Genomic DNA, 12,717 nt, shown 5'->3' with positions numbered 1-12,717 from the left:
ATTGATTACATCTCAAAAAACCTGTTAATAAAGAAAGCCTTAGAAATCTAAATCTTTCCACCTAGTATAAAGTCTCAAAAATTCTTCACAGAAAACCTATGTATAACCTCTATTCTTGTTTGAATTTAGAATGGGTTCACTTGCAGCACAAAAGAGAAATAATCTTAAATAAATGTCTCTGATTCCACAGGGCGAGAGGCAGAGAGTGTGGAGGAAGTTTATTCAAATGGTTCACTCTGCTCACGATGAATCTTGCTTTGGAGAAGTGAATTACAAGACCGACCATTTCCACCTTGTCCTTTATTACTATTTAAAGAGGTTTCCATCGAGTCCAGGGACCTTGTCTTGCAGCTGCTGTTTCTCTCCCAGGAGTTAATCATCCCTACTTAATGGAAAGACTTTGTCCTGGAAGCAGATATTCTGGAGAAACATGTTTGCGAATCATCCATTCTTGAATGGGCAATTAAGTTCTGTATACTTGGAAACTTAGCATGTGGGAGTCCTCTTTGCATGAACCTGGCTTGTTAAGAAAACTGAATATCATATGAATAGTAAGGTGGCATAATTCCAGTGTGTGGACCTGTGATGTAGTTTCACCATTTAATCAAGTCATGGAAGAGTTCCTATTTTCTTATCAGGAATGTAGTCTGCTAATATCTTAAAGTGCAAGAGAAAGAACCAATCGGGTGAAGATGTGTTATTCACGAATGGCTTCTTCCAAGTATTTGCTTATAGGATAAATTTTTAAAAAAATAGTTAATTAAGATAATTAATTCCTGGGAGGATAAAACCTTAGATGGAAAGATTTGTCCTTTGATATTCTCATAATCCTCTCTAAATATTAAGGCTGAGGAAGAAGCTGTTTTCTCATTTTAACAACAGAATAAGAGGAGCTTATTAAGTATCAGAAATATTTGTGTTGCTTGTTCTGTAGCCATAGACTAGGAGCTCAATATCAGAAGATTTCTCTTAGTTCATAAGACTTTGGACTTCAATTCAACATAGTGTTTTCTTTTCCTTTGGCTTAACTTTCCAAGGGATTGGAGTTTTGAAATGCTTACTGAATCTATTTGAATAAATTTGTATCATCTTGACATTCTCTGCATCCTGTTGAACTGTCCAATCAGTGGGAACTTGAGAAATATACATGCTATGACGTTGCGTGCATTGGTTATTTCCTATTCCTGAATACCTTGGGCATTCTCCTTAACTATGTAGGCAACCACAGGAGGTGAACTAGAATTGCTGATTTATAAACCTACTTTCACATTCCCATGTTCTTCAAGGGTTTGCAATTAAAATCATTAAAACTTTATTTTCTGACATTTTATGGGAGGTTACTTTTTATATGGTTTAGGATATTTTACAGAAATATTTGTTCTCCTCACTGTATATTAACTCGGATGGTAAAAGGATCTGCCTGCCAATGCAGGAGACCTGGGTGTGATTCCTAGGTTGGGAAGATGCCCTGGAGAAGGGAATGGCTACCCACTCCAGTATTCTTGCCTGGAGAATTCCATGGACAGAGAAGCCCAGTGGGCTATAGTTCATGGGGTCGCAGAGTCAGATACAACTGAGTGACTAATTCACACACCACATACACACACACACACACCATTTTCCTGTTTTAAAGTTGATGTATAGTTGATTTATGACATCCTGTTAATTTTTGATGTAAGCAAAGTGATTCAGTTATATCATATTATTTTCCATTGTGATTTATTACAGGATATTAAATATAGTTCCCTGGGCAATACAGTAGGACCTTGTTTTCATCTATGTTATATATAGTAGTTTGTACCTTCTAATATCATTGTATCTGTTTTTATGTTTGTATCATACTGCTTGATTGCTATAGCTTTGTAGTATAGTTTGAAATCAGGAGTGTGCTACTTCCACTTTGCTCTTTCTCAAGACTGCTCTGGCTATTCAGGGTATTTATATTTTCATATAAATTTTAGAAATTTTTGTTCTAGTTCTGTTAAAAATAGCATTGGTATTTTGGCAGAGATTTAATTGAACCTGTAGATTGCCTTGAATACTATTGTGATTTTAATAATATTAATTCTTCCAATTCATGAACATGATATATATTTCCAATTGTTTGTATAGTCTTCAATTTCTTTCATCAGTTTATCAGAGTCCAGTTTATCAGAGCTTATCAAGTCCAGATGTTTACCTCCTTAATTAGATTTATTCCTCAGTATTATATTCTTTATCATGTGATTGTAAATTGGATTGCTCACTTAATTTCTATTTCTGATGGTTTGTTGCTAGTGTGTTGAAGAAATGCAACAGATTTCTGTATATTAATTTTGTATTCTGAAAGTTTACAAATTCAATGATGAGCTCTAGTAGCTTTTCAAAGATTTTCTATATATTTTGTATTTTCAGCTTCAGTGACAGTTTTACTTCTTCTTTTCTAATTTGGATTTCTTTTATTTCTTTTCTATGATTTCTATGGCTAGAACTTCCAATAAATAATAAATGTGGCAAGAATGAACATCCTTGTCTCTTTTCCTTATCTTAGAGGAAATACTTTCTGAGTATACACAGTATATAACATTATACACTGAGTATAATGTTAACTGTGAGATTATCATGAATGGCCTCTATTACATTGAGATATGTTTCCTCTCTGCCTACTTTCTGAAATGTTTTTGTCACAAATGGGTGAGGAGTTTTGTCAAAAGCTTTCTTTGCCTATACTAAGATGATTAAATAATTTTTATTCCTCAATTTGTTAACCTGGTATATCACATTGATTTCTTTATTGATATTGAACTATCCTTATATCTCTGGGATAAATCCTATTTGATCATGGTGCATGATCCTTTCAACTTATATTGAATTTAGTTGCTAATATTTTGTTGAAGAATTTTCCATCTAGGTTCATTGGTATATTGGACTATAATTTTCTCTTCTTTTGTGATATCTTTGTCTGGTTTTTGGTGATGCAGGCCTCACAGAATGAGTTCAGAACCATCCCTTTCTCTGTAAAATTTTTGAAATAGTTTCAGAAAGACAGGTGTTAACTCTTCATTAAATGTTTGGTAGAACTTACCTGTGAAGAAATCTGGTCCTTGACTTTTTGCTCCAAAATTTAAAGTGTGTGTTAGTTGCTCAGTCATGTTTAACTCTTTGTGACCCTATGGACTGTAGACTTCCAGGCTCCTCTGTCCGTGGAATTCTCCAGGCAAGAATACTGGAGTGGGTTGCCATTTTCTCCTCCAGGGGATCTTCCCAACTCAGTAATCGAACCCGTCTCCTGTACTGCAGGCAGATTCTTTACTGTCTACCACAGTAGCTTTATTTTTTCTAAATTATGGATTTAATTTAATTGCTTTTAATTTATATGATCATATTTCCTGTTTTTACTGGTTCAGTCTTGTAGGATTGTGCATGTCTGGGAATTTATCCATTTCTTCTAAGTTGTTTGTTTTATTGGTGTATAATTGTTTGTAGTAATTGTTTATGATCTTTTTTGCTTTCTGTGAGGTTTTTTGTAACTTCTCATTTAAAATTTTTTTGTTTTTATTGATTTGGGCCTTGATGAGTCTAGCTAAAGTTTTGTCAATTTTGCTTATTTTTTCAAAAAATCAGGTCTTAGTTTCATTTTTTAAAAAAAATTTTAGTCTCCTTTTCCATATATTTCACTCTGATCTTTATGATTTCTTTCCTTCTACTAACTTCGGGATTAGTCTATTTTCTTTTTCTATTTCTTTTAGGTGAATAGTTAGATAGTTATTTGAGATTTCTCCTCTTTCTTGATGTAGGCTTCTATTGCTCTAAACTTCCCTCTTAGAACTGCTTCTGCTACATCCTGTAGATACCTGGAGGAGGGCGTGGCACCCTGCTCAAGTCTTCTTGCCTGGAGAATCCCCATGAGCAGAGGATGGTAGGCTGTGGTCCACAGGGTCACACAGAGTCAGACATGACTGAAGTGACTTAGCATGCATGCGTAGATTCTAGGTCATTTCATTTTTGTCTTAATTTGTCTTCAAGCATTTTAAAATTTCTTCTTTCAGTGATTCATTGGTTGGTTAGTATCTGTTTTTTTTCCCCCTATAGTTGATTTCTAGTTTCATAGTGCTGTGGCCAGAAAAATTTCTTGACAGGATTATACTATTATTACTATTTTACCCAGTTCTCCATCCACTACATAGCCATACATTTAAATATAACAGCTGTATCGAGTCGTATAACATGTGACTTAAACCCTCTCTGCTAGGCTTCAGAGTATTTGCTAAAAATATGTGCTGCACTGTCCTGAAGATAATACATGTGAGCAAAATTTGAAAAAATCTGTTTGCCTAGGTAGATTTCTTTTATTGAATGACCAATAGAATTCCCAAAAGTCTAAAATAGTCAACAAGAAGGCATAAGATGATATCTTTCTGTATTTCTACACCAGAAGTATTGGTAGAATTTTAACCTCCATTTGTTCTCCAACTCTAGATATCACACTGATAGAAAATATATCAAGTCACAAGGATCCTATAGATAGCATTAGTCCTGATGCGTTTACAGTACAAGTGAGACGCTGACTCAGAATCTTACCCACTTCTGGTGACCTTAGCTAGTAAGGAAATGTTTTCAGAGGTATGTAACCTCGATGAAACCTCATGGAGTTGTTCGCATAGTGTTTACTATCTTTTATGTCTTGATTCATGATGCCCAATGGCTTATATGAGAGTTGCTTTCTCACCCAAATTTCCAACCAGGAATGAAAACTGTTACTACATTAGTTTAAAGTCCACAGAAAAGAACCAATGAGGTGAAGATGTATTGTTTGTGGACAAATTCTCCCCAATATCTGTTTCTAAGGCAAAAGTTAGGGGAAAAAAAAGAGATAATTAATTCCTAGGGGGACAAAGCCTTAGATATTAATAGAAAAATCAGTCCTTTAACATTCTCAGTATCATCTTTAAATATTAAGATTCAAGAAGAAGCGGTTTTCTTACTTTAAGAGCAGAATAAGAGGAGTTTATTAAGAAATGAAATATTTGTATTTCTTGTTGTGGAATCATGAATCTAAGTGCTAAAGATCCAAAGATTCTCCCTAGTACCTAGGAAGTTTGGTTTCAAATTTATCATAGCATTTTATTTTCCTTTGATGTGAATTTCCAAGGCACTGGAGCTCTGCAAATGTGTGTTGAAACTGTTTGAATAAATCTGTGCCGTCTTGACACTCTCTGCTTCCTGTAGAATCGTCCAGTCACTGGGAAGACTTGAGAAACATCCATTGCATGACATGATGCTTGAGCAGCTACAAATAATGATTGTTTCTTATTCCTGAATACATTGATCCTTCTTCTTAAGGACAGAGTCCACCATGGTAAGTTAACTAGCACTGTTGATTTTTAATCTGGTTTTTGCATTTCCATCTTATTCTAAGGGGGTTAAAGTTAAAATCATTAAAGTTTTCCTTTCTGATATTAATGGTTTTAGATGTTTTAGGATATTTTGCAGAAATATTTATTTTTCTCAGTTTATGGGCTTGACTATAATTAATAAGGGATAGGTTTATGAGTTATGGATTCCCATGGAGAATCCATGGGAGGGAAAAGGACAGCATTTGGATTCTGTTTTTTTGAAGAAAAAGCTCAGTTCAAAAACTGAGATCCAAAGAGAAAATTAATTAAAATATGTCATTAAAAATGTACCCTCTGCTGTGATTGGGAGTCTTTATTAAACTCCAAGGTCAAAGGCTATTTTATTCTAATTCTATTCAAACTTGGTGGATCTTGTTAGATCTTATTTCTGTTTCAGTGGATGTGGTCCCAGTAACATGATTGAATTTCTGTTTCCCTGAACTGGACTTCCCTGGTGGCTGAGTGGTAAAGAATCCGCTTGCCAAAGAAAGAGATGCAAGAGACGCAGGTTTGATCCCTGGGTTGGGAAGATCCTCTGAAGTAGGAAATGGCAGCCCACTCCAGTGTTCTTGCCTGAAAAATTCAATAGACAGAGGAGCCTGGCGGGCTGCAGTCCATGGGGTCACTAAGAATTGGACATGGCTGAACACACACACACACACGACCTTAGACTTACATCTTTTTCTCATAGAGTCAAAACAGGTATTGCTAAATATGAGAGATGAAAGCTAATTCTTGTTGTCACCTTGTAGTGATTTTTCCCCCCTTGTATACAGTCACCTTAAGGTGTCTGAACAGAGTAAAATGTGGTACTGTGGGGAAAAAAAGTACTGTTTAGGGCTTTAGAAGACTTAGATTCTTGTGTTCTACTGATCAGTTAGCTGTGTTTCTCTCTGGGTCTCAGTTTCCTCATCTTTAAAGAGGATCATGACATTTGGTCCCATCACGTCATTACAAATAGATGGGGAACCAATGGAAACAGTGACAGATTTTATTTTCTTGGGCTCCAAATAACTGAAGATGGTGACTATAGCCATGGAATTAAAAGACGCTTGCTCCTTGGAAGAAAAACTATGACTAACCTAGACAGCATATTAAAAAGTAGAGACACTACTTTGCCAACAAAGTTCTGTCTAGTCAAGCTATAGTTTTTCCAGTAGTTATGTATGGATGTGAGAATTGGAACATATTGCAGCACTGTTTACAATAGTCAGGACATGGAAGCAATCTAGATGTCCATTGGCAGATGAATGGATAAGAAAGCTGTGGTACATATGCACCATGGAATATTACTTAGCTATTTAAAGAATACATTGAATCAGCTCTAATGAGGTGGATGAAACTGGAGCATATTATACTGAGCAAAGTAAGTCAGCAAGAAAAACACAACAGTATATTAACTCATATATATGGAATTTAGAGACATGGTAACGATGGCCCTATATGTGAGATAGCAAAAAAGACACAGATGTAAAGAACAGACTTTTGACTCTGGGAGAAGGTAAGGGTGGGATGATTTGAGAGAATAACATTGAAACATGTATATTATCATATATGAAATGGATCGCCAGGCCAAGTTCGATGCATGAGACAGGGTGCTCAGGACTGGTGCACTGGGATGACCCTGAGGGATGGGATGGGAAGGCAGTTGGGAGGGAGGGTCAGGATGGGGAGCCCATGTACACCCATGGCGGATTCATGTGAATGTATGGCAGAAACCACCACAATATTGTAAAGTAATCTGCCTCCAATTAAAATTTAAAAAAAAGAAAAGAAACAGCCAGAGACAATATGTAACTGAATAAGCATGGCTGTGGTCCAGTAAAATTTTATTTTTGACTGAAAAAAAAAATAATATGCATGAAGTCTGAAAAAAAAAAAGAAAAAAAAAAGAGAGAGTTGGAACATAAAGAAAGCTGGGTGCAGAAGAACTGATGCTTTTGAATTGTGGTGTTGGAGAAGACTCTTGAGAGTGCCTTGGACTGCAAGGAGATCCAACCAGTCCATCCTAAAGGAAATAAGTCCTGAATGTTCATTGGATGATTTGATGCTGAAGCTGAAACTCCAATACTTTGACCACTTGATGCAAAGAACTGACTCATTTGAAAAGACTCTGATGCTGGGAAAGATTGAAGGCAGGAGGAGAAGGGGACAACAGTGGATTAGATAGTTGGATGGAATCACCGACTCGATGGACATGAATTTGAGCAAGCTGCAGAGTTGGTGATGGACAGGGAGGCCTGGCGCGCTGCATGCAGTCCATGGGGTCTTAAAGAGTCAGCCATGACTGAGCGACTGAACTGAACTGAACTGATGAGATGATAAAATGCAAAGTGCTGGGAGATTTTTTTGTTTACAAAATTCTAGGTCTTTTCCAATTGACCGTGGATCCCATTAACATCTTTCATGTATTTCGTAGGTTAGCAAAAGAACTGCCCTGGATTTCCTGTGGTCACCGGTGGCCATGTCTAAATTCTGGCATTGCTGATTCCCAGAAGTAAGCTGGATTCCTCCTGGAGAGGCACTCAGTGGTGAAGAGCTGGAGACAGGCGTCCTGGATTTGAGTGCAGTCTCCTCTATTAGGTTTTCCATCATCATTACTTTGGGTAAGTCATTTATCTTCTTGTAACCAGTTTCTTCTTTTTTATAATACAGACAACAGTACACCAAATCACAAGGATCATTTGACAGACCACGTACATGTAAATTATTTAGTATAATGCCTAGTATGTTGTGAAACTCAACAAAATTGACAGTTATTATAGAAATGCCATGGTGTAAAAAATAAATCTCTGCACTCTATAAAGATTGAGAAAAAACAGACATAGTAAACGTGCATTTCCCAATATTTGAGTATACTGAATGTAAGCAAGTAACAAAGATTTCCATGCTTAAGAAGTAATGTGCCTGCTGAAGTTCTTACCACTCAATTGCAGTCTGGGTGCCATTTTATGGAAGGTCAAGATTATTTTGCTGTCCATAACTTTTGTCCATTTCTCATTTTTCCAAAATTATGAGTATTAGAGAATATGAGTGGAAATAGGAACAGAATTGGTTGTTGGACTAAGACAAAAAAAAAAAAAAAATAAAAAACCTGAAAATTATCCTATGTGTGGATCTATCAATTAACAGAAGACATCAAAAATGTCCACTGAGCTGTTTTGTTTGTGAGTTGGTTATTGTGTTGTGTGGGATAAAAGGAGCTGATATAAATTGTAAAAGAGAACTATTTTAAAGCGAAATGCTTCAAAGTTTGCAAGAAGCTCTGGTAATAAGTGAAATAATGAGACCGAATGAGTTCGGGATTTTCTGTCTGATTTTGATCATGAAATCCAGCCTTTGATACAGACCATTGGGAAAGCATAAAAGTATACCAGTTGGTTCTTGGTTCTCCCAGGTGCCATCTTCTCTAGAGAAGAGATGGCAATTAGAAGTGCACACAGAGTTTCTTCTCAAGTGTTCTTGTCCCTGGAAGGATTCTCTGATGCCCTGGGCTATCCAGAAGGGAACCCACTATGGGGGCTTGGAACTCTAAAGATAGCTTTTCAACAAAGAGTTTGTGGGATCATCTGGAAGAGTTCCCTGGTACAGAGAATCTGGGGTTTCCCTGGTGGCTCAGATGGTAAAGCATCTGCCTGCGATGTGGGAGTCCTGGGTTCAATCCCTGGGTCTGGAAGATCCCAGGGAGAAGGGAATAGCAACCCACTCCAGTACTCTTGCCAGGAAAATTCCATGGACAGAGGAGCCTGGTAGGCTACAGTCCATGTGACCACAAAGATTCAAACAAGACTGAGTAACTTCATTGGAAGAGCTACCTCATTATGTACCTTGCCAACTTATAACATAGACAGTTCATTTTACCCTTCATTGCCTCTTTGCTTTAAAAATACATAAATATAAAGAGAATAATGAAATCTTAGTTATTGTAAAATGCAAAGATTAATAATGACAATACTTAGTTGTATGCATGTTGTTAAGTTACTCAGGCATGTCCGGCTCTTTGTGACCCTATGGACTGTTGCCCACCAGGCTCTTATGTCCATGAGATTCTCCAGACAAGCATTCTGGAGTGGGTTGCCATGCCCTTCTCCAGGGGATCTTCCCAACCCAGGGATCAAACCTGGGTCTTGATGTCTTTTAACGTCTTCTGCATTGGCATGCAGGTTCTTTACCATTGGTGCCATCTGGGAATCCCACTTGGCTATATATATTACCTTAACTATATACATATATATATATTACTATATGTGTTACCTTAACTTATTGACTTGAGTAATATATATATTCCTAATCAAGGAAATGAAAATAGACTTGGCATTAAAGTGATCTGGTTGATGACTGAGACTTGGCTTATTACCTGTTAGCATTAATGGCATATGTTAAAACTAGTGATCAATAATTTTTAGATGGTACACTAAAGACAGTATCTAGGATGACTAAATGTGGTCCATGGGGCAGCTCAGGCAGACTTACCCCTGCCCTGATCCTCTAAAGCTGTTGGAGTCAGCGAAACCCTCATTCTATGCTCATTTAGAGAACTGATAGCAACAACTTTATGAGTACATTAAAGCGATCTCCTCAAATATTAATATATTCAGATCATATATTTTGGGGTCCCACAATGTGCCACTACACAACTTCCTATGTTTCTTTTCCCATACATATACCATTCAATTAAAAAATTCATTGTTTCAACCTAAGGCCTCCAAGGGAAAAAAAATAACATGTAAGTTATATTTATTAAAATTAGTAATGTAAGCTCCAGAATTTTGAAAGCTATTAAAAAATGTAAAAAAAATCTAAGAGAGTCAATTAAGAGAAATTTTGGTGCATGGGTTCCTAGACAGTTTGGGGAAAAGAAGGAATCATTTGTGATATTGTCAGAGTACTGTTAAAAGGTAGTATTTTGTAGTAATTCATTCTTTTATATTCCCTTTTTCTTTCTTTCTTTTTTAAAGGTAAAGTGTTCCTTGCCAGTGTTTTTTATTAGTCATACCACATAGATGGAGCATGAAAGGAATGTGACTGTGTTCATTCTAGTAGGTCTTACACAGGACCCCCAAATGCAAAAGGTAGTGTTTGTGGTGTTTTTGGTCTTGTACATGGTAACCCTCTCAGGCAACCTGCTCGTTGTGGTCACCATCATCACCAGCCAGGCTCTGAACTCCCCCATGTACTTCTTCCTGAGCCACCTTTCCTTGATAGACACAATTTACTCTTCTTCTTCAGCTCCTAAGTTGATTGTGGACTCCCTTCATGAGTTCAAGACAATCTCCTTTCATGGGTGTATGGCTCAAGTCTATGCAGAACACGTTTTTGGTGCTGCTGAGATCATCCTGCTGACCGAGATGGCCTATGACCGCTACGTGGCCATCTGCAGACCTCTGCGCTACACGGCCATCGTGAGCCGCAGGCTCTGCCTCCTCCTGCTGGGGGTGGCCTGGACCGGAGGGTTTCTCCACGCAAGCGTTCAGATCCTCTTTACAGCCCGGCTGCCCTTCTGTGGCCCCAGTGTCATAGACCACTTCATGTGTGACCTGTACCCTTTGTTGCAGCTTGTCTGCGTGGACACCCACATCCTTGGTCTCTTTGTTGCTGCCAACAGTGGGTTCATCTGCCTGTTAAGCCTCCTTCTCCTGTTGGTCTCCTATGTGGTCATCTTGCGCTCCCTGAGGGCTCACAGTTTGGAGGGGAGACGCAGAGCCCTTTCTACATGTGGCTCTCACATCACAGTGGTTGTTTTGTCTTCTGTGCCCTGCGTGTTTGTATATCTTCGCCCAGTCACCACTCTGCCCATTGATAAAGCTGTTGCTGTCTTTTACACTATGGTGGCCCCTATGTTAAATCCTTTAATCTATACCCTCAGAAATGCTGAGGTTAAACGTGCTATGAAGAAACTCTGGAGAAAGAAAGTGATTGCAGCTGGTGATTAAAGAGATTCACTGAGGTTTATAGATAGGAGTAAAACATAACCTCATCCAATCCTCTTGATCTATAGATGAATACACTGACTCTAAAAGGGACTGAATAATAACTGCAGATAGCCCTGAATGACGGAATAACCTGGCATGCTGCAGTCCATGAGGTTGCAAAGTATTGGACTTAGGGACTGAACAACAACTTAAGCATAGGCCTTGTTTAGACTGGAATCCAGGTTTACTTTCTCCCATCCCAGACTCTCCTCATCACAACTTAATGCTTTTTAATCAATATTTATCTTTTATCTGATTATCTCAAATCTCTTCAGAAGTTACAAGCTAAGAACCCAGAATATTGGATTGGTATTCAAATTGTCTTATTATGTAACATGGAGATGTTGGTTACCACCAATTATTGAAAATAAAATGTTAAAAATATTCCTTTGTTTTGAACTCAATAAAAATTCTTTTGTGGAATATTCTTGTTCATTGAATCTTTGTTGTGCAGTGAAAAGAAATAGTATTTCTTAAATGCTTATAGGGCTGGCATTGTGTTTGTTATTTTACATAAGGTATCAGTTGAAGTCCAGCCAGGAGACAGACCACAGTGCAGTTTGAATAGAAAGACTTCACATACAATAAATGATTGTATCAGGGTATTAACTACAAAGGGCTTCCTTGGTGGCTGGGTGGTAAAAATTCTCTTCCCAGTGCAAGAGGCATGGATTCGACCCCTGGGTTGGGAAGATCCCCTGGAGAAGGAAAGGAAAACCCGCTCCAGTACACTTGCTTGGAAATCCCATTGACAGAATGGCTTGGTGGAATACAATCCACTGAGTTGCAAGAGAGTCAGATATGACTTAGTGACTAAATGAAAACAGCTATTAATTACAACAGGGTGTAATGAGCTCTCTAAAGAAGGACTTGGGGCTGAGAGATGAATTTACAAGGAAGTAACATATTTAAATGTTGGGATTCTAGTCTTATGGAGAAGGTGTAGTTGTTGCCCATTGAATGGTGGAAAAATTTAACTGGATTGCCTTGGGCAAGAAGTAATTCACCATGGCTGAAGAGAGGCTGGCAGGCATGAAATGTTTCTGGGGCTGGCGAGATGGAGCTTTTCACTGCAGTCCTGGTTGGCTGAGGCTCATGAACAAGGATCTATGACCTTGAGTGGCAAGCAGAAAAACCCATTTTGGGTGTAGGTGGAGCAAGGTTGGCAGAAAACACAACCCACTCCAGTATTCTTGCCTGGATAATTCCATGGACAGAGGAATTTGTGGGTTACAGCCCATGGGGTTGCAAAAAAGTCAGATAACACTGACCAACTGACCGAGTGATCACTGATCTCATTAACACTTTCAGTAAAGATGCACAAACAGAGATGAACAATCACTTGCAAGTGGTTATTTTAGAACAGATTT

At 37.8% G+C, this 12,717-nt stretch overlaps 1 protein-coding gene across 1 annotated transcript; it reads left to right on the top strand.

The window, feature by feature from the left end:
- The first annotated feature begins 10,366 nt into the window (after window positions 1-10,366).
- LOC136175984 (olfactory receptor 4C12-like) lies at window positions 10,367-11,308 on the top strand. The gene has a single exon (XM_065946153.1). The coding sequence runs from the start codon at window positions 10,379-10,381 to the stop codon at window positions 11,306-11,308; it is 930 nt and encodes a 309-aa protein (XP_065802225.1). The 5' UTR covers window positions 10,367-10,378.
- Window positions 11,309-12,717: the final 1,409 nt, after the last annotated feature.

Source organism: Muntiacus reevesi, chromosome 9, assembly GCF_963930625.1.
Source record: "Muntiacus reevesi chromosome 9, mMunRee1.1, whole genome shotgun sequence".
NCBI classification, from domain to species: domain Eukaryota; kingdom Metazoa; phylum Chordata; class Mammalia; order Artiodactyla; family Cervidae; genus Muntiacus; species Muntiacus reevesi.
Note: the sequence above shows the minus strand (reverse complement) of the source record. Positions and strands in the feature narration are given on the sequence as shown.